At 49.3% G+C, this 21,881-nt stretch overlaps 8 protein-coding genes across 8 annotated transcripts; 5 read left to right on the top strand and 3 right to left on the bottom strand.

Moving 5' to 3' along the window:
- Positions 1-298: 298 nt before the first annotated feature.
- Positions 299-1,217, bottom strand: gms1 (UDP-galactose transporter Gms1; the record flags this gene model as incomplete). The annotated part of the gene is made up of 2 exons (XM_064895489.1): positions 299-574; positions 627-1,217. 2 exons carry the CDS (start codon positions 1,215-1,217, stop codon positions 299-301), a joined length of 867 nt encoding a protein of 288 aa, XP_064758176.1.
- Positions 1,218-2,585: 1,368 nt separating this feature from the next.
- On the bottom strand, positions 2,586-4,811 carry LTR64_001109 (uncharacterized protein; the record flags this gene model as incomplete). Its single annotated transcript, XM_064895490.1, has 1 exon — positions 2,586-4,811. The coding sequence occupies one exon, from the start codon at positions 4,809-4,811 to the stop codon at positions 2,586-2,588; it is 2,226 nt and encodes a 741-aa protein (XP_064758177.1).
- A 3,741-nt stretch (positions 4,812-8,552) lies between these two features.
- Positions 8,553-11,823, top strand: CDC4 (SCF ubiquitin ligase complex subunit cdc4; the record flags this gene model as incomplete). The annotated part of the gene is made up of 2 exons (XM_064895491.1): positions 8,553-11,648; positions 11,698-11,823. The coding sequence occupies 2 exons, from the start codon at positions 8,553-8,555 to the stop codon at positions 11,821-11,823; spliced, it is 3,222 nt and encodes a 1,073-aa protein (XP_064758178.1).
- Positions 11,824-12,587: 764 nt separating this feature from the next.
- LTR64_001111 (uncharacterized protein) lies at positions 12,588-13,596 on the bottom strand (the record flags this gene model as incomplete). Its single annotated transcript, XM_064895492.1, has 2 exons — positions 12,588-13,524; positions 13,562-13,596. The coding sequence occupies 2 exons, from the start codon at positions 13,594-13,596 to the stop codon at positions 12,588-12,590; spliced, it is 972 nt and encodes a 323-aa protein (XP_064758179.1).
- A 472-nt stretch (positions 13,597-14,068) lies between these two features.
- On the top strand, positions 14,069-14,688 carry LTR64_001112 (uncharacterized protein; the record flags this gene model as incomplete). Its single annotated transcript, XM_064895493.1, has 2 exons — positions 14,069-14,155; positions 14,218-14,688. The coding sequence occupies 2 exons, from the start codon at positions 14,069-14,071 to the stop codon at positions 14,686-14,688; spliced, it is 558 nt and encodes a 185-aa protein (XP_064758180.1).
- Positions 14,689-15,524: 836 nt separating this feature from the next.
- On the top strand, positions 15,525-16,934 carry LTR64_001113 (uncharacterized protein; the record flags this gene model as incomplete). Its single annotated transcript, XM_064895494.1, has 1 exon — positions 15,525-16,934. The coding sequence occupies one exon, from the start codon at positions 15,525-15,527 to the stop codon at positions 16,932-16,934; it is 1,410 nt and encodes a 469-aa protein (XP_064758181.1).
- A 682-nt stretch (positions 16,935-17,616) lies between these two features.
- LTR64_001114 (uncharacterized protein) lies at positions 17,617-18,930 on the top strand (the record flags this gene model as incomplete). Its single annotated transcript, XM_064895495.1, has 1 exon — positions 17,617-18,930. One exon carries the CDS (start codon positions 17,617-17,619, stop codon positions 18,928-18,930), a length of 1,314 nt encoding a protein of 437 aa, XP_064758182.1.
- A 916-nt stretch (positions 18,931-19,846) lies between these two features.
- On the top strand, positions 19,847-21,580 carry LTR64_001115 (uncharacterized protein; the record flags this gene model as incomplete). The annotated part of the gene is made up of 2 exons (XM_064895496.1): positions 19,847-21,408; positions 21,463-21,580. 2 exons carry the CDS (start codon positions 19,847-19,849, stop codon positions 21,578-21,580), a joined length of 1,680 nt encoding a protein of 559 aa, XP_064758183.1.
- Positions 21,581-21,881: the final 301 nt, after the last annotated feature.

The raw sequence follows: 21,881 nt of genomic DNA on the forward strand, positions 1-21,881 counted from the left end.
ACGGGTTCTTCTCAAGCTCGTGAGTTGGAATGTATGTTATCTGGCGTAATCCAAGAGGATTGCCACAGCTTCAGATGCGGTTGTGTCATTGCTATCTCTCAATAAACCAGGCCGAAGTTGTGGTTGGGTTAGATGAGCAGATGAATGAGGCAGGTACGCGTACAGTCGTGACTGCTTCAAAGAAGGAACATCAGCAACACTAGCGGTTTCATTACGTATCAATGAGCTGTTACAAGTCTTGAAGGATGAGTAATAATATTTGCATTTTGTTTCGTTACAATGATCACGGTAGTATGTGTCAGTAATGGGGTCTCGCAAAATACCCTAGGGATTCATTTTTCCTCTTCTTATGAGGTGCGGGTGATCCTGGTCGTGAAGTCGTAATCGTGGTATCGTCAAGGCTGAGAGGTGTCTTAGGTATAGATATTGAGTGGTCTCTCAGTTCTGCGGAATTGGTTAATATGTCCTTCTCTTGTTCCGAATTGATCTTGATTAGAGGTGGTCTTGAAGGTTGAGCACCCTGCAAGGTGTACATATATGTTGAGGTAAGGACGATGGCTGTGCCAACCACAAACTAGGTATTGGTCAAAGGTAAATTCCGTCGATTGTGACTTGTTCGAACTTACATTTGTAGTGGCCCGAAAATCGAAGAAGAAGACGCTGGCGAGAGCACTCAGCACCATGCTAATGCTGATGGCAAAGTTTTTTGAGATGTTGTCTGCATAGAACATGCAGAATGCAGCGACCACAGCTCCAAAGGTTTGGACAAGAATCGAGATGTACACAACCGAGTTGTAGCCAGCGAAGAATCCGTTCTTCGCAACCGTTTCTCCATCCAAAAAGATGACTCCAATGAAAAATGCTGGAAAAAGGGAGTATAGGGATAACTGCACGTTTCGAATCCACATAGAGGTTGGCCGAGGCGATTCTTTGATGACCTTTTCGAAATATACGCCTGCTAGCCCTGAACAGAGACAAACACACAAGACAGCCAGCAAGCCAATTGAAGCATCCATTCCTGGTCCATAGATGGCCATCTCGTCTTCCTCAATTCCCTCGTAGGTTGCGGATCTCTTCTTCAATTTCTGCACTACGTTACTTTTCCCAAAATGCTCGGCTATAGGGTTTAGTGCTCGAGGCACGTAGACCCGGGTGTGGTGACTCGAAGCGAGCCGGTGCTCTTCTTGTGGCATAGACACAATAGCGACCCCAACCATTAACAGGACTAGGGAGAGCCATTGTCTGCCATTGATTGATCTTTTTAGCATGTACACGCTCAAAATAGCTGTAACAATAATTTTGAACTGATAAGTGACATGAAAGGTAGCTGCATCCAGATTTGAAATCGCCACGTATTGAAGGCTGTTTGCGAGAGTGTATAATCCTGCCGGCATGGCTATTTTCCAACTATCTCCTGAGAAGATGGCATTACCAAGCACGCTGAAGAGAGAGGTGGCAGGCATCGACCGTGGTATCGTTTGCGACACCTCGTACAACGCTATTGTAAGACATACTGCGAGCCTTAACAGCTCGACAAGGAAAACTGCGGTTGAAGGAAGGTATCGATGGCCATCCGGTGTAGGCATAACTCGGGACCAGTGTAACAACTATGGTACTGTCAGCGCAACTTCCAGGTCGACATCTAGGTTGCCTACCAATATGAAAGCGGAGAACTGAAAGGTCAACTGCGCAGCTGTTGTTAGTTTTACCACGGCCTATACATTCTGAGCCTTGCTTACCACCACCAATGTAAGTATCTTTAAGGGTATCCCCCATATCGCTGGCGTTCCATCTATACGCCTTTCCATGGCGACCACTATGTCGGCCAGGAACTTTTGGTAAGGGGATGCGCGTTTGGAAGCAGGCTCAAAATTTTAGGACATGCGAGGCTATGAAGGCAGATGTGTGTTGGTTCGTTTCGTAAGGACAGGTCTCTTCCTTCCAAGAGCAACGGATAGCACGAATGTTTCAGTGAATAAGCTTGTGAATCTAAAGGAGTGTGTGATCACCAAAAGCATGAATTGAGTGTGTATGGATGTGGGCTTGTGATCAAAAAGCATGCAGATGTTGGACGGGCCGCAAGTAGATTATGACGGAGCCCGACTGGGCTGACGGCTCCGCATTGAACAAATCAAGGATGTGAATCCCCAAGTGACAAGCTGATGCTGAAACTTCAAATCGCGTTGACTGGTGCACCACGTATTGGCACCAGCACACTCGCTCCATCACAAGGCTCCGAAGTCTGGAAAACACGGCTCAGCTGCCTCTTCCTGTCGACTTGGCTCTTGCTCACGTCTCGGCATGCTTTGCCAGGCTAGACACGAAGTCTTATCTGCTGGCTGGCCGGCTGACCCGGAGCTTATCCCTCAATAGGATATCGATCTCAAACCAAGAACTTGAAAGAGTGAACAGAGTAAAGAGAAGCTTTGCAAGCTCAAAAGATTGAGCAATTAATATGTTTACACTACGGTGAACGTTACAAAGAAAATACAGCCAAAATGTTCATACGCGATCAAGCACGTTAAAATGGCAGATATCATGGAGTGTCCTGACCTGCAGAGCTTCTCATCCTTGTGTGCAAAATTTTAATGAGTCACTTGGATATTCGCCCTTGCCTCCCATCCGAGGAAGGGACTCTCTAGGAAGAGCTGTGAAGGTATCTCGTCTCTCAGCAGCTGCCGCTCCAGTGGGTCTAGTGTCATCACGTGTCTGTTTTGACCATTGCTTTTTGGTGACTGCTCTTGAGGTGAGGCTACATGAGACAAGGCAGAGTCTGTTGTCGTTTCGGATAGAAAGGTATCCCTCGTCCCTCGCCGTAGCTCTGCCTTCGCTCGGTGCTTTGGCGAGACCACTGACGAGCCTAATGACAATCTATCCAGGCTCGAGTACGGGAGCTGCAAATCTTCCGATCCTTCGCTGAGATATGTTACAACCGAGCTCCTGGCGCTTGGCTGCCTGGTGGATTCTGTCTGAATTGTCGTTACTGAGTTGCTTTTTGACTCGTCTCTTCGAGCCTTGCGCAATTCCGCTGGCGGCAGGTAAGACATCCTGCGAGCTGCAGTGACGGCCACCTGATCACTTGAAAATTCTGCACGTGCGTTGCTCGAGACCACCTCTTGTTCGCTTCGAGCATTGTTTGCGTCAAGCACTCTCAATGCTCCTGCGCGATGAGCTGCTGCTTGTGCTCTTTTCATGGCAATTCTCCTCAGTCTCATGGCTGCGATCAAGTTCTCTTCCTGTCGCGTAACAGTCATGAGTTTCGTACTTACAACACTCTCGTTATCCGAGACCACAGATTCTCTGCCCGATGCAGTCCGAGCGGCAGGAGCAGACCCTAGCCTTGGACTAGCTTCAGTGGGTGTTGACGGAAACGACGTGATGATATCCTTGTTTCGAGTCAATGTTTCCGTCGATTTGTCATCCAGGTAGGTCAAAAACCTGCTGGCGGCACGATTTGGAATCGCTGGCTTTGTGACTTGTCTTCTCGAACGCTCCTGGAGAATCTCATTGGCTTTCTTCGTATTAACCGCGAGTGCTTGGCCGTATTCTACGTCTGTACTTTCCCAACCAGTGCTCATCAACGACGCCCTGATCTCTTTCCTCGCAAGCTCTTGATGCTTTGCAGGCACGGCGGCGTTGTCGTCTTCCTCATCATCAGAAGAGCTTAAACTCAGCACACTCTGGACAGTGAGGTCAACTTTGGCAAAAAGGCTGGTCTCTGTTTTGTTGGTATTCTTCGTTAGGTTTGGCTTGTTGGTATTCCTACTGTCTTGCTGTACCTGCTCGCTGTTGGTGTAGGTGTCATGTGCCGCTTGCAGTTCAGCGGTGGCTTCTGGCACCACAGCAAGTCTCTTCGAAGAGCAGCGTGGTGGATGTTTGTCTGCACGACCAGCTACAGAAGCTGTCTTAACTTCTAAAGCGAGGTCACTGTACAATTGGGGTTCTGAGGAGTCGTCCTCATCTTCACTCGAGTCACTTTCAAGATTGTCGAACCAATTCTTAGTACCGACCTTAGGTCGTCTGACGTTAATTTTAGCTCTCGTGGGCTCCGTTAATGATGTCGCTTGTGAGGATGGCTGTTGCGCTTTCTGCGAACGTTTCTTGGACATCATAGACTTGGGAGTATCTAGCAGTGAGCCTCTTGTGGTCGAGATACGAGATATGGCCGGAGAGGGTGCTACGGAGTCGGCGGTGCCTGGAGTCACTGAAATAATGGAAAATCGAGAGGACGTCGTCACATCTGGCTGTACGGAGTAGGATAGTCTTTTGTCATTGTCGGGCCCCATTTTGCTCGAGGATGTTGTCAGAGAGCGTAGCTGTTTGTGATGCTCCACCTGCTGACTGGGCACACTAATGACTGGCGTTGCGTCTTTTCTTAGCCCAAAGTCACGACTTGAAGAATCAGACGTCTGCTGCGATACACTGAGCGGAGCACGGCTTTTGTCATAGTAGGACAAGTTTGGAGTTGAGGCTTTGAGCTGACTCAAGTCGGCCTTACAATTTTGTTTCAGTAACACGGGGGAATCCTCGCTACTGCCTTTGGACGCATCTCCCTCGCTCAAGTCCGTGACACTTCCAATTGAAACTGCTGCAGTGGTTGCGTCCGAGAAAGTGACAACTCGTGGCTTACTGGTGGATGTGGAACTCGCAACACTGTGGTTACGGCTGGCCACATATGCTGTGTCCAAGCCTAATATGTGTCGAGCTTTCTTGTCGTTACCATCATTTAGTTGTTGTGTGTGTGCATCGTCAAATGACCTAAAACATTTGCTGCTTCTGAAGGCTTTTTTCACGTCCGACCCAATTGTCATTCTCGAGTAAACTCGGCGTTGTGCAAAGTCTAGAAGAAGAGTGGCTTCCGTAGTCACTGGACTTGCGATCGTGCCAGACGCGATAATGATAACTTCAACGCTTGTGAGGCGGATCGTGTAGTATTCGTCGAACAATAAAGGCTGATACCAGTTGTTTGTGGTCGACACCAGCCACGCGATTTGGCTTACAGCGTACTGGAGGCAGTGATGCACTGTCGGATTGAGTAGATAACGCGACTGAGGAGTGTACGGACTATAGAGTGCGTATGATTCAGCTGGTCAGGTAAGATACCAACCTTCACATGCGCACACTGTCAACATCGAAGGGCAGGTCGCTCTGGGTCGAACACTTTGAGTGAACAGCAAGGTGGACGCTAACTGGCAAGGTGCTATCGAGTCGTGTGGGAGATGATGAGGTAGATGAGCTCCATTCAGCTCGAACTAAGGAGGATGGCTGCATCGTATAGAATCTGCGGCGTCTGGATAGTGCAAGGACTAGCAGCGCTAGGATCTTGGAATGATTCCGTAAACCTCCACTCGACGCTACCGTGCTGCCAGAAGTTGTTCTGCGCTGCGTGATCATAGGCCTGCTGCATTGACACCCGGTCTGATGCTGGATGCCTAAGATAGACCTTGCAACTTTGATCAAGAGTAGTATACAAGAGCAGTTGGTCGGACCATCAATGGCGTGCTTCATGAGATACTGTTGTGTTGGGTTGCAGCACTTCCTGGGTAGGCAAGACGATTGCGACATGGAACCCCACGACACTATTTAGAGTTAATCACTCGTTACTTTCGTGCCGTGCAGTGACCGATCGAACTCTGGCACGTACAAGTACGGAGTAGAGATGCCGCAAGAAGGACGCGAATAAGCACTTTGTGGGCGCACAAGCATGACGAGGTGGTATAGCGCCAAAACTTTCACAGAAGAAATTGCTTCTTCTTTCACAACGTGGTTTTGATCAGAGTGTCCTCCACACTGCCGTTTCATTCAGTCTGGGACTGCAGATGAGGGCGCAGCTGTGTACGACAGCAGACTAGCAGCCAGTACAATTGGCCATTTGCGGAAATCGCAGATGCTGATCGCTTCAGTATTAGCTTGCAGTACCTGTTCTAGCGTAGGAATTGGTGCATTGGATGCATTTAGGCTGTTTCGGCAATGTTCTTTGGGACGAATTCTCTCAAGAATAAACCCCTGATCGTGGTCACTTCCTTAGTGGAGATCTAAGCATGAGCGATCTCTGCCGAGCATGGAACCATGGTCGCTGGTCGTTTCGGCATGGTCCTGTTACAGATTTCCAGCTGCAACTATAAAATAAAATGGTTGCTTCGTACCAAAGGCCGATCAAGACTTTGCTGGGTGGTCTCTTTCCACAAGAATGGCAAATCTGGTTGAAGAAGAATGTCCGAATGCTTACCGAGACGGGTCGCCTGTTTCAACCAGGATCGGCTCAGGTCCTGTGCTATAAAAGGTACAGGGACAAGCGATGACGTCTTTCATGGAGCAGTACAACAAATCTGTAACCAGTCTACCATTTACAGTAGTTGTGTGAAACCATGGTTCGGTAAACGGAAACTAAATTCTTCTACCATTCTTCCTTACAATAGCCTATTTGACCTCTCACTAAACTGCGGCTATTGAGTGCATAGCAGGAAGGCATTACGTCAGGTGCGAACACGTCTAACTTCTCTTCACGGCGGCAACGACTATGGTAAGGCCTTGGCAGATTGAAGGCAATCGTCTCCTTAAGGTATATCTTCTATCAATATATTGCCAGTCCGTTGATCTGCCCTACGCAATCGACCATAGGGTTAGGAAAATAGGGGTTCCCGTTCGATCACCCGTACTCAAGCCTGGCGCCGACGAGTTAGTAGTTGGGTTGGAGACAACCAGCGAATCCTCGCTGTTGATTGTTTTTGTTTTGTTGTAACCCTCGCCCGCAGTCGACGGAGACGACACGGAGATCATATCGCTATGCTGCGTCGAATCACCACACGTGGCTCTTGAAAGAGACTGCTCACTAGTCCTGAAGTTGTAAACTGTGTACTTCTTCTAGGCATACCTAAAGATGTCAATGGTGTAGAACCCAATCAACGTGCTCCGCTAATAGACGATGAGGTGAGCAATCAAAACCGACACAGCAAAATTATGTATCTGTATCGAGCCGTACACTTGTGCACTTCAATTGTCGTGAGGTCTATGGGCGCTCGGGTAGTGTGACGAAGACGATCTTGACGGCAATTGTGCTTTTCTCTTTCTCCTCGAAGTTCTCGACAGCTCCTAGATGAGTTCGCGTATTCTTCGCATAAAATCGTGGACCAAGAGGGAGAGAATCTCCAGTCCTTCAAGGAGAACTTTGGCATCTATGGTTGAGTTAGATCATCTATGCTGATGTCTGGAGACACATCTGTGTCAAATTGACACAGCACAAAGAGTTTCGTTCCATGATCAGATCAGGCAAAGCCCCTCAATCGGCTATACGGATGTCGCTGCTGACGCTGACCTTGCTGAACACGCTCTTCGAGAGATACGATAGGCTCTCTGAATATATCGTTCATGTTGGTAAGGACGAGTATAGATAACTTTCATAACCCGCAGTCACGGCACGGTGAAAGCCTCTACCTTGCAAATCAGCTCACACACATCCAGCTACGTCTTCATCGGAGAGGCAGTCCGGGTACAACGCATGAGGGCCTCCACTAAAGCAATGGATGTTTCTGATGGGAAAGTGCCAGCATTGGATGGATAGCACCGCAGCATCGTTGACCTACAGACGTGGCCAGCAGGCTTTAGATTCATTGAAGGATTTCAAAACTTCCAACAGAACCGCTGAAGAATATCAAAACGACGTCTTGAATTGATCGTGCATATAGGTACGACAATTTTCGGCTGGCCACACTATATTACAACATCAGCGGCAGACAGACTGTGTAGCTCACCAATATACCGACACATGCGACAGTACATTGGGCTGTAACCAGCGACGAGATCCATTAGGTCGACAATGAGAACCGACCAGAGGGAAATATCTGTGTAGGTGCATTCGTGTGTGACTCGAGTGGTTGTAGTAATACACTATTAGTGGCAAGAAGAATCGACGTTGGCTTGGACCAGGCATTGCAGCCCAAGCATCATTGGCATCGCTGGGGGCGTTCTGCATCGGCCTTTCCCATTCAATGGCCACGCGTGCATACCAATCCAAATGTTCAAGTTGTCAAGAAAGTAATAGTTTTCAATAGCAGAAGACCTTAGCGATATCGTTCACACACAATGAATCTTTTGACGTGCACTATTTGTTTGTGATATGGAAACATCCAGGTGAAATCAAGTTGGTGCGGTCGCCTTTTGAAATCCACGCCCCGAATTTGCCGCCTTAGGAGCCTCGCCCTAACACATTGGCGCGGCCCCACTGACTGCCTCCAAAAAGACAGTGTCCAATGATTCAGGCAGGCTTGGAAGCACGTCTCAACTTGAACTCTCCTCTACGACAAACAATCATTTGTGACCAAACGCGAGCACAATAGCCGCAGCTCACTCACTTGCAAACAACATTGTCTGTCACGACCGCTGCGTACCTATCAAAGTGTTGCTCGTCCTCCCTTCCGCCCCTTCAATAACGAGCACATCCTTGACACGCCCGGCCTTGATAAGCGGAACAGTAAGGACTCGGCTAGATGATCGACCAAGTCTTTCGCGATATTGTGAGCTGTGTCCGTTCGAGTTCAATATAGGGTGGAACGATGGCCGAGCCTGCAGATACGTTGCTAGTTAGCTCACGAGATGGCGACACGAAGAAGCGAAAAGGTTTCAGCAAAGAGTTGAGAACGAAGAGAATGCGAGACGGAAATCCTATTCACAGTACTCTTGGTCAATTCTCGTTTGGTCCAACAACCCAGACCACTGTCGTGACAACGACCACGACAACCACCACGAAATTTCCCTCGCTGATTATGCCTAGCCCTGAACATGCCACTGACCTCGACCCGAAGTTGTATCCTCTGGCTGCGATACCTACGCCTGTCGCCCTACGAAATGTCGAATTCGCTCTGGGAGGGAAATCAGTGGTCTTCCGGGAGGCATCTGACACAATGGCAGAGCTTGAACAAATAGCCGAGGAGGAGAGCCTGCTGCAGAGAAACCATGGCTTGATTTCCAATCTGAGAGACACTACTCCCCTCCCACTCGTTGAGCAAGAGAAGAACGTCCTTCGAAATCCTTTAAGCCCGTCGGCGCAACTGCTTTCTGGCTTAGGAGAAAGACCCGCCTCGCCTGAATCAGCAGCGGAGATAGATTCACAGGCAGACGCCGCCGCCGCCGCCAGCTCACAGGAAAGACAGACACTAGTACGTCGAAACGGGAAACAAAGAGCAGCGCTACCGAACCCTAGATCTCATCCTCGTCTACGAGCTGTTCAGAGATCAACCCCAGTCACTCCAGAGACACGACCTGAACGCACTCTCAGACGACGACCCCGACCTGTTCCTGCTCAGACAGATATCGCTCAGAATGTGCTGCCTTCCCCAGTAATAGAGCAACACCCCTTTCCTAGTCGAGGCGACAGCCACTCGTTGGCAGCAAATCAGGAAGCAAGCGGACTCTCTCTCGGGCCACGAAATGTCTTGCCATCTAGCAGAACGATATCCAGGGCTTCATATGACAGTGTTGTGCCTACACCACCAATTGAGCCCGAGGACGTACCTCTGCAAGAACGCAGACTCAGTTCGAGGGCTTTATCCTCCATCCCAACACGACTTCACGTTTCAGAAAGTCCTTCTGTACAGGATGGCACACTACCTAGTCCCAGTTTGTCGCCTGTTACAGGGGGAACGAACACACAACCCAACGAATACTTCGCCGATGTGGATTCCAATTCGGACTTCAGTGGCGCATGGGGTCTTCGACGCTCTCAGTTCGAGGAAACTCCATCTCATGGTCGGTATGAATCCCCAGCCATGACTGACGCAGCACCCTCAGACGATGGACATTCAGACGTCAGAAGGGGTGCTACCCCTTCCTTACGCGATATTCCGTCCATGCTGAACTTCTTCGAAGCCCTTCCTGAAGCCATGAAAAGTTATGTCATGCATCAATTATTGCGAAGGTGCCCAAAGTCTACACTTCGTGTCGTTGCAGATGCAGTTAATCCTGCTCTCAAATATGATTTTTTGACACTCTTACCACCCGAGCTTGGCCAGAACATACTTCAATACCTTGATGTACAGTCTTTATGTCATGCTTCACAGGTTTCGAAAAAGTGGAGACAGATTATCAACAGTGATGAGAGGGCCTGGAAAGCTCTTTTGGATGCTGATGGCTATGTCCTTCCTGAAGGCGAACTTCAACAAGCCATTGGGCAAGGCTGGGGATGGCAGGATCCTTCTGGTCCCGAGGGTCGAGAGGTGGATATGAGCCGTCCATCCTCAATCAAAACTGACAGTGAATTCGGATCTCCTGGACCATCTACTACTCGAAGACCTGTTGCAACAACATCATTGCGTCGATCGAAGCGAAAAGCTGCCTCACAGCTGACCAACCGCAGTAAACTAGCTAAGCGCCAAGCCACGTCTAGAGAAGCATCTGTGGACATGGAATCTGGCGACTGGATGGCCCAGATGTCAACAGCGGAGGGCCCTTACAATGCCGCAAATGCCGCGATCCTTGCTGTGCCTAACCCACAACTTCCTCTGCCTGGCTTAAAAGGTTTACATCTATACAAATCACTATATCGTCGACACCATCTCATCCGACGTAATTGGATGTCGGATGAGACTGAACCTCATCATCTCGCCTTCCGGGCACATGGCAGCCATGTTGTGACTTGTTTGCAATTCGATACAGACAAAATCCTGACTGGCAGTGATGACAGCAACATCAACGTATACGATACCAAGACTGGCAAACTCAGGAAACTGCTCCAGGGTCATGAGGGCGGGGTGTGGGCTTTACAATACATGGGCAATACTCTTGTCTCCGGCTCGACAGATAGATCTGTGAGAGTATGGGATGTTGAAGCAGGTGTAGAAACACATGTCTTTCGAGGACATACTTCTACTGTCAGATGCCTGCAAATACTCATGCCCGCCAAAGTAGGTGAGACTATCCATGGCAAGGATATTATGATGCCAAAACAACCGCTCATCATTACTGGCTCACGAGATTCTACCTTGAGAGTTTGGAGGTTACCAAAGCCTACAGACAACAAGCACATACAGGCCGAAACAGATGCAGATGCAGAAGACAGTCCGTTCTTCGTACGTACACTTACTGGTCATCAACACTCTGTTAGAGCTATAGCGGCTCATGCGGACACCCTCGTAAGTGGCAGTTACGACTGCTCTGTCCGAGTGTGGAAAATATCGACAGGCGAAACGATACATCGACTTGTTGGCCACAACCAGAAAGTGTACAGCGTCGTCCTGGATCATACACGCAATCGGTGCATCAGCGGGTCAATGGACTATCTAGTCAAGATATGGTCTTTGGAGACCGGGTCTGCCTTATACACCTTGGAAGGCCATTCATCGCTCGTGGGTCTGCTCGATCTTAATGGTGATCGACTAGTCTCGGCGGCGGCGGACAGTACGCTGCGGATCTGGGATCCGGAGAACGGTCAATGCAAATCGACGTTGACCGCTCATACTGGTGCTATTACGTGCTTCCAACACGACTCACAGAAGGTGATCAGCGGGTCTGATCGAACACTCAAGCTTTGGGACATCAAGACTGGAGAGTGCAAGAAGGATTTACTGTCGGATCTAAGTGGTGTCTGGCAGGTCAAGTTCAACGATCGTAGATGCGTGGCTGCTGTGCAGAGAGGAAGCATGACGTTCATTGAGGTGTGTGAAATTGCCGATTTTCCTCTTCGTTATACTGACAAATTCGCAGGTCTTGGACTTTGGCGCAGCCAGAGACGGCATATCCCAAAGAGATCGAGGCACCCGGATCGTGGTCGACGAATTTGGTGACCCAGTCTCTGCGAAAGATGATGTTGCCGATGTCGTTAATGTCTAGGCATCCTTTAGCCAGGTGCCAAGATACGAACACCTCGAGGTCGAATTTCCTGATAATCACAACACCACTACGAGAACATCACCATTGCACATACCGGGAGATCCTCTCTGTGGGCTCAATATTCATCATGAAACTTTTACAAGAATAACGATCAGCAGATTCAAAAGCATAGCGTTGGAGTGTCAAGGGGATACTATCTGTGAAAGGATATGTTTTTGTTACGGCCAAACTCAATTACCACCTGCTGCAGGTCCAATATCTCAATTGGCGGTGTCGAAGAAAGGAGTAGCACAGCAAGTCTGAAACGACTATCGTGTGAAGAGTGGGTGTTACTGGATAACAACAACGTGTCTGGATTCAAGGTGTCAGACATCTGGAATTGTGTAATTGCGTCACTCATCGATAACACGGAAAGGAGCATTTTTGAACAGCATGAGCAAGTGGCGTATTTACCAAATGGTTTTTTGTTGTTGGGGGCTCTCATGATATAGCTAGTATTTAGCTTACGATTTGCATAGATAGGCGTGACAGCGAACTGAATCGTAATTTTGTTCTACAAAGTCGTGACCATTATTGTTCCAGCTATATTACACAGCAATAACTGACAGGGAAGAATCCAGACTGGTATAGCAGGATTCCACATGTCGTTGCTGCTTCAAGTTGAAGATTATCGCGATGGTGCCTGCGGTGCAGCTGAATCGTGTCTAGAAAGTTTGGTGGCGACTCCTCAAATAGATACTGTCTTCGTGTTGAAAGGGAAAGCCTCATTTGGCCCCTGCTCTCATGCGCTGTCTGCGAGTAGTGGATACACCTGTCGTGGACGACTCTTTCGGGCTTGGTCCCGCAGTAGGACGTCCAGATGAAGCGGGTATGGTCATTGCCATAAGTTCCTCGATACCGATGCCTATACTGGGTGCAGGTTTCGGCTGAACTGGTCGTTGCGGTGGTTCTTTGCTGCTGGCAACCGATGCAAGCTGCAACGGCGCCACCTCGACGTCCTCTCGTGGTGAGACTGTGACTGCGTTTTGCGGGCTATTGAGCATCTTCTGTTTAGGAGGAAGTCCTCCATTTTGTAGAATAGATTTGGCGTATTGTTCTAATCCCGCAGCACGAAGTACGGCCCATTGCACTTCTTGCACACCACGCATGTTACTGTCGTTGAGCTTTTTGTTGGACTTGCCGTCACCGAGACCACCGACTGCAAGGATATCATTGATGGTCAGGATCGTAGGTCCATGTCGTTTAGCTTTATCGCCAAATTTCGTTTCAAGTTGCATCTCGATCTCGTAGAGCGCTTCGCGCAAGTTGGTAGCCGACAGAGAGTCAGACTTGCAGGCGATGAGCTGATGAGATATTCCCTGAGTCTTCAAGAGCTCGAGTATCTGCAAATCGGATGTTTTCAGTCCATGCTTGGGGTTGACTAGCACAAAAGCTCGACGAAGCTGACGTCGACTCCGAAGGTATTTCATAATCTGCTCTCCCCACTCATGGTGACTGCCATGTCCCCAGCCAGGTGTATCAAGCACGGTCAATTTGGGCGCTCTGTCACCATTATTCACTTTTTTGATTCCTCTTTTATCCAGTTCGACTGCGCTCAAACTCCACGCATGCATAGTGCTTGTCTTGCCTGGCTTCGGTCCAACACGACAGAGCTGAGGGTTTTGGAGGACTGCATTCAGCAGGGAGGACTTGCCACTGTTACTGCGACCCAAGAAGACAACTTCGGGCGTTAGCAGACCGGAATTTGAACCAGAAGGATCTACTTGACGCCATTCTGTTGCAGTCCAAGCCTTGGTGGGAAGATGTGTCTCGAAGAACTTGCGTGCAGCTAGAGTCTCGTGCTCTGACGGCGGAACTGTGTCGATGTAGACTGATTGCACTGCATCCTTGCTTCGAAATGGGCTAGAGAGCGAAGGAGCGGCGTGGTATTGTCTGACAATGGGACAAATGCGAACTTGACAGCTAGCTGATGAGCCTCGGTACCACAGACATCTTGATCCAAGCATCAGACTTGGACGAGTGCTGTGGTGAATTGACAGAAGCGTTCGAATGTTGGTGTTGGTAAAGTCAATTCAATAAAATCACTTGCGACAGCCAAATTTCTGAGTCCCGAAATCTTTCCAGCTTGGGCAAGTGTTCGGGGATGTTAGCGTTGACCATGAGTAATATTCCCCACGTTTTCGATGGTTTCATCGTCGAATACAATCGTTCTGGCATTGTAATCAATAGACGAAGCCATTGAAAGATGATCAATGCCGTCCTGGTGTTCAACAATAATGGGCAGCCGCGACTGACCAAATTTTACACTCAGCTAGCAAGTCGCTCGATAGAGGTGGGCAAACATTGTCTAACGAGAGGCAGGATACAGCAACACAACAGACATTGCTACGCCAGATATTTGACTTGGTATCTGCAAGACCATCGTCGGCTTGCAACTTCCTGCCTTTGCCTCCTCTTCTCGCTCCTGCTGGTGTCAGTTCCTCGCCTGATGCGCCAACACAAATCACGTATCGACACTACGCTACACTGTACTTCATTTTGATCTCAACTTCTACAGAGTCACCGTTAGCCTTACTGGACTTCATCCAGGTCTTCGTTGAAGCGCTGGACAGACTATTTGAAAATGTTTGCGAGCTCGATCTAATCTTCGGCTTCGAGACGATGCATGCTGTTCTTGGTGAGATGATTGTCGGAGGAGTGGTTATAGAAACTTCCCTGGAGAAGATCGTGGCTGGTGTGAAGGAGTCTGAAGGACTAAAGGGCAAGCGACGGGCAGTCAATGCCTCTTCGTCCTCGAGTTTGGGTAAAGGTTCTGGTTTTGCTGGTCTAGGCTGGCCCACAGGAAGTGGTGGCTCCTGGAGATGATACTTGTCGTTTCTCGAAGGTTGAGGTTGCTGTCCTGAAACTCGCAGGTTCCGAAAACCTGCCAGCAACTATCGTACATCCTGTCCAGAGGCCTTCAGGGCGCGCATCGTTGCAACCGACGTTACAAGCACACTCGGATCTCACAGAGACCCTTCGATACAAATCCACAATAAGCGCCGGCATACTCGCATATGTAGGACATGATCGAGTAACCTCTTGGTGCCAAGTTTGAGCGGATGTTACCAATACGAGAAAGAGCTTCATTCGATGAGCTCTGCGTGCAACCATATGTCACAGTCTCATCGCACATCACATCCTGTGACATGCTCGTTTCCTCGAGTGACGGTCACGCTTATTCGAGGCAGAATTCGAGTAAGGAATTTAAGCCATAAGAGCCGAAGCTGTGCTGACAGAGAGCATTCCCAAACAGCATCGAACGAGGTACCACAAGCCTGGATTTTGCCAAGGGCGCTTATACCCTCCACGCTACCGCTCGCTTGGGTATCGTGCCTGAACCATAATGGACACCAATGGGTTCGCTAATTCGTAGCTTCGACAGCTCGACCCTTGCCTTTCTTCTCATTTGTCGCAGGAAGTGCTCCCACCGTCAGACCTTGCATTGCATTCACAACTGACTGCACCCAATCACCTTGACCGTCACTTCTCAACCTCCCTCCATCCCAAGCCCTCAAACATTATGGAATGGCTTCTTACTTTATCTATGTTGCGGCACACAGCAAAAGCGCTTGCTTCATCGTCAGGGGTACCTGTAGTTTCAATAGACGCAGGATAATCTATTGTGATTGAGACCTCATAAGATTGACCTTCCTTCCAACATGTTGACGATTGCCTCGTCGCTCTTCACGGTCTTTCTTCTTGTTGATTTCTCAAGTGCTGCTCCTACCGAGAAAAAGAGTATTTGGACTATCTCCATCTTCCGTGATCCAGCTCCTTCGCCCGAAGAAGGTCCTCCCGCCTCTGCCAACGCTCTACGTGACTCAAGCAAGCTAAAGTACGAGATCGTCGGCATCGTTTGCGCCTACCTCTTCTGGCTGACCCTCACTGCCATCGGCCTTGTCATAGTTGGAGCTAGGTACAGGAGAAGGCAACAGCAGTCTGACCGCACACTCAAGATGGAGTCAATCATGAAGCCAACTGGCAGAGTGACATTGAGAGAAATAGAGGCTGGACCGAAAAGTCCGCTTGGTCCTTTGAGTCCCAAGAGTCCCGGTAAAATGATGAGCATCAAGTCGTGGGCAAGGAGCCATAGGGGTCAGCCGTCTGAAGTCAGTCTCTCCACGCTGAATTCACGAATCGATGATAGAGTGGTGGAGGCCGATAGGGCCAGAAACATGGATGATATGGCCAAACTCTACGCCGCTGTCATGGTACACGATCAAGAGAGGAAATCCAACAGAGGACACAGCAGTTCCGACTCTTCCCCTGTCCTAGAAGACAATTTACCTCCAACTCCACGAACACCAAGGACCCCTCGATCTCCTAGGTCACCTCAATATCCACCTCAGATGGCACATCCAGCATATATCCCACCTGTACCAGAAGTCTACCCTCAAGAATACTACGAGCCAATGCCTCATCCGCCGATCGCAGAGTCGGATGAGTCCTCGTTGCTCGACAATCCCACCCAGAAGTCCAAAGCCATGTCGATAACATCAATGACATCTCGCATCGGCTCCTCTCACTCGAACAAGAAAGAAAGGTCTAGACCAAGTGCAATCACTGTCGGTGGTCGGGTGATTTCCAAGCCTCTTGGTTCTGCAGATCTAAGACAATCGGCTTGGAATGGTTCTCAAGCCTCCTTGCAGCCAAGTGTTTACAGCCCTGGCCCACCTCCACCAACACCTGGCCGAGCTCAGAAGGTCGAAGAGATCGAAATGCACGGTCGTGCTCAACCCACTGGCATTACAAGCGCCGACACGGTCAATACCGTTAACTCGAATGCAAAAGTTCTCCCTTTCCGGCAGTTTTACGGCGAGTCGATGAAGAGCGCGCCACCAACAAAAACGACCTTTGTGGACAGGAGGCAAAGTGTCATGAACGGACCGAAGACAGGCGTGCCAAAGACACCATATTCGCCATATTGCCCTTCTACCCCTATGACGCCAATCACACCAAGAAGGCTGCTGAACAAGCAAGAGATCAAGCAGAACAAGAAGCAGTATTCGCTAAAGGTGGTTGCTGAGAACGACATGGTAAAAGGTAACGAGGATATGTGGGGGACGTAGATGATGAGGTTGGCTGAGTTCGAGGTCGACATCACTTTCTTTTTCCTTTAGCAATATTCGGGGCAGGAATTCTGTACCACCATAGCTTGCGATGTGATACCCCTTTCTGTTGTCCTTGACCGTCCTTGTTCAGTAATGACTTCTCAGGTTGCGGCAGAGACGTGAATTTCACGCATTACCATGAGATGAACTGATTCCAACCACTTCAATCGATAAGCACTAGTCAATGTCGTTGTGCATTAGCGCGCTATGGCAGTGGGATAGTATCATGACCTTGTACTGCATGACTCGAAGGAACCATCATCACTGTCGCAGATGTCGTTTTCTCTAGTACGAGGGTGTGAGTACCGACAGTGTGCCACTACGTGAGCAGTCTTGCAACATGGCTAACTCGTACGGGTATTGCCCGATCTGCTCGGCACATGGCTTATAAATATCGAAGTTTGCGGAACTCAAAAATGAGCAGCTTAGTCACAACCGAAGAATGGCGAGGCTTACCGCTTCAAGTCACATCTATGATTCGAGTTAGCACAGTAGTCCTGTTTATCTAACATACATCAACCATTTGAATGAACGACTATCAATGCCTGTGGTCGTTGTTCAAATAAAACGAGGAAAAATCCGTGCCAGACGTGACCTACGCTTCTAACAGACGTCAAATCCATCAGCGCAATAAATCAGCATGCCTCTCTCGGTCTTGTCAGACTCGGATGTCCGAGAGATATTGCTAGGTCTGACATACCAGGATGTTGTTGATCTTGGACTCAGTCTCGGATCTGCCCTCCATGACTATTCAACTGGCGACACCAACGCGTCATGCTGTGCCAGTTTCCAGCCTACCAGGACGATCGTAAAGAGACACAATGCAACCTCTTTATTCATGCCGGCTACGAGTAGCACCGCGGTGGGCGTCAAGGTCGTGACCTTGGAGCAACCACAAGATAGATCAAGCAACGCCAGCATAGCTAGCAAGAAGTCATCAGTCAGCTCAGCATCGACTGGGATTGAGGCACTACAACTAACGCCAGCACAATCGACGTCAAGCTCAGATGCAACTTCAATTTCAGGCGAGTCTTTTCGACCTCCCTCCTCAGTTGCCAGCTCGCAGTCCACAACACCCAAAGGTATAATCACGATAATGGACTCTGTGGGCAACCCGCAAGGCATCCTCAATGCAGAAGAGCTCACGGCTTTCCGGACCGCACTGGGAGCCACATTCATGCTTCAGAGGAGGACCAATGTGCACACTATCACTATTTTTGGTGCAGGAAAGCAGGCTTACTGGCACATCCGGCTCGCACTGATTCTAAGGGCATCCGAAATACACCATGTCAATATTGTCAACCGAAGTTTTGACGGCGCGATTCGGCTGATGAAGCTGTTCCAACCAGGCCATGGTGGCGAAGAAGAATGGAAACATGTCAAATTCAGTATTGTCACGCCCGAGTTCGGTGAGTATGGTCGCTTGTTGAAGGATGAAGTGCGTAAAGCAGATGTTATATTCTGCTGCACACCATCAACAGAACCACTCTTTCCACACGAGTTCTTGACCAGTCATGAAGGACGTAGGAAGGGACGATACATATCAGCTATAGGCTCGTATGCGCCACACATGATCGAGTTACACCCAGAAATTATCAAGTCGGCAGTCAAAGCGGACCAAGGACACAGACATTACCACAAACATGCACGGCAAGAAGGAGTGATCATTGTCGATACTTTAGACGGTTGCTTGAAGGAGGCAGGAGAAATCATCCAAGCCAAGATCACACCTGAACAGCTGGTGGAAGTGGGCGAGTTGATCATGGTGAAGAGGTCAGTCCACAAAGAGATTGAAGCTGGCGGTGAAGGCGAAAGAGGATTACTGGACTGGTTGCAAAAAGGAAACGTGATATACAAAAGCGTTGGATTAGGGTTGATGGATCTTGTCGTCGGTGGTGAGCTGATAAGATTAGGCAAGGAGAGGTCCATTGGCACAGTTATCCAGGACTTCTAGCCATATTTTGATTGCAGTATGCGCTCTTCCGACATACTATCAACATGTTAGGGGAAAACCTGGCGACCATCAAATAGTCATTTGGCCGATATCTTGGTGGAGGTTGAAGCTGAAATGTTGAAAAAAGTGATCCAATCTCAACAGTGACGAAAGGAGAGGTAAAACTGGCCGAAGGCTGCGGCGGAGAATTGTCGAGGGCTCCTTCGGCACAACGCAAGCTTTCAGGAACGCGTTTTTTTTTTTGCAAGTTTGGTGGACCATTGACCAAAATACTTTTCCTAGCTTTGGTGGTACCGAATAACGACCACGATGACACCGACGATACGATGAGAGAGCCTCCAATACAGAAGCGTTTTCCCGCCTGGGAGAATTACCTCTTCTTCGAGTACATGAGCTCGCTATACCCTTCTATTCCACGGATCTATAGACAGTGGCAGTAGTAAGCGGCTTTTGATCTCACGCTAGGCTCGCTAACGATCCCACTCGCGTGCCAGTGCGGGGTGTCGTTCTGCTACCAGCTGGTGAGTATGCCCACACCTATGGCAGAAATGATATTACTGTACAGGGCTGACGCTCGGGATTGAAGGATATCTGTAGGCGAGCAATGTGGTTTGTGCTATAGAAAGGTGCATCCTGTCCACCTCATCATCCTACCACACAGCTGTGCACCTGGCCGAGGGCTGCTACATGCCGATTCTACCAGTACGTCATTCTGCAGCTTGAATCGTGCACAAGAAATAAACCGTCGCTGAGATCAAGAGCCCTGCTGTCTGGCGCATCATAATACGACCATTGTTTGAGATACTGCTTATTAGACCACTAATTTTTCCCGTAGAGACGTCCTGACCCAAGGCCTTATCACAAGGCAGCTACAACCACAAACATACTGTTGTGCCATGGTCGCGTCAAGCCCAAGATGCCAGCACAGACCGTCCACCTACCTAATGGGCAGACCTATACGGTGACTCCTATCTTCGGCGGATATACCTTCAAATCTCATGACCTCGACCTACACCACTCCGCGATGCCTCCTGGCTGGACGGTGAATATCATGACGGAGGATGAAGTCGAGGACGACGAGGAGCGCATCAGACACAGGAGCAAAATATACATTGGAACAGGAGAAGAGCCACCAGAGCCTACCCACCAAAAACACACCGTCTCACATCGCTTCACAAGACCGACCTTACGCAACGACAGTCTTTTCATCTCCTCGGTTTCAATTCCCTCAAGCAGCGATTTCAAGACCCCGACTTCTCCCACTCGACACATTGCCATGATGCTATGGGCTACATTGAGCTGGTATTTTCACAAAGATCCACCTTCGCCACAGCTGGACAATCCTTTTCTCTCCGAACTACCTCAAGCAGGCAGACCCAAGGGCGATTGGCGCATAAAGATTCGCAGAGAAGGCATTTTCAAATCTCGGAATACTCTACCGAAGCTGGAGCGCATGGGCTTGGTGACTTCTGAAGATTCTTCCGTTGGGACCGATACCGATCTACGCAGCCCAGATGGCTGGACCGATTGCTTTGTCTCGAGGCGTGCCTTCTGGCAAATTGACGCACGCCTCTTCCTGTTCACTCTTGCCCCTGTTCAGCACAGTCCTATGCCTGCACAGTCACCTTATCCGTCTCGTCCAGGATCACCTGAGCGAGGTCAAGTAGGGAGCAATAATCGAAGCAGTCCTCGTCCGCCTCTATCTTCAGATATGAGCTCAGCTGCTGCTCTCATAGACATTGCCCACACTCCAGGCGTCTCCTCACCTGGTGGGCCGTTTACATCCGGCTCTCATCTGCCCACGTATTATCCTGCTCCGCCCACACAATACACTTTCAGCAACTACATCCGGCATCCCATACGTCCGAAGCCTCCTAGGCAAAGCGAAACCTTTTACAACCGATATATTCCTTCCCTTGACAGCTGGCTCTCTTTTCGTGTACCTTGTCTCTCTTCGAAACCTGTCCCCTACCTCGGTCCAGGTGCTCCTCGCCTATCAGCATCCACAAATCCAGCCAATGCAGCTACCCAATCGAATTCCATTTCCAGCATCAGCATCGCAACGCTACCTACCCTAGCAAACTTCACCGAGCGACTCCCAGACACCGAGATCCTGAATAAGTGGATGAACGACCCTCGAGTCAACGCAAGTTGGGGCGAAGCTGGGCCATTATCACATACCATCCAGTTTCTCACCAACGCATTATCATCAAGACACTCCTTTCCAGTATTTGGCTGCTTCGACGGCAAACCGTTCGGCTATTTCGAAATCTACTGGGTCAAGGAGGATAAATTCGGCAGATTCCTGGGCGGAGAAGTCGGCAATTGGACTAGAGGTCTTCATTGCCTTGTTGGCGAGCAAGACTTCCGTGGTCGACATAGAGTAAAAGTATGGCTTAGTGCGCTTGTGCACTATTGCTGGTTGGCAGATATGAGAACTGACCAGATTATGCTTGAACCGAGGACGGACAATGAAAAGTAGGTCAAGATCCAGCGCGATCAGGGTTGAGAAGCATGCTAACGACTGTTCAGGTTTATTGACTATTTGCACGATGTGGGATTCTACAAAAAAGGTGAAGTCTCGTTTCCGCACAAGCAAAGTGCGGTGATGAAGATCGATCGAGACATTTGGGAGGCACCCTTCCTATGAAGAGACACCGTCTCGTTCTTGGACATAAACTTAGTACATGCTCCATTCACCCTGCCTAATCATCTTGATGGAGTTGGTTTGGCTAGAGTCTTGAGTTGAGACTCGACACAGTGTGCAGTAACATTTCTCTCACCTTATGAGTTCGCAACGTTCTTACGAAGGCAGGCACTGTGAACTCTGGCCTTGAGACCAACCGCCTGCCGCCTCGAACCATTGCTTTGAGTCTACATTTGCGGCATGTGGCGATAGTTCTACCGAAAGGATCTGCTATGCAACGGCACCAGGGTGTCAAGGTCGAACA

This window comes from Lithohypha guttulata, assembly GCF_036872675.1.
Source record: "Lithohypha guttulata strain CCFEE 5908 chromosome Unknown scaffold_1, whole genome shotgun sequence".
NCBI lineage: Eukaryota > Fungi > Ascomycota > Eurotiomycetes > Chaetothyriales > Trichomeriaceae > Lithohypha > Lithohypha guttulata.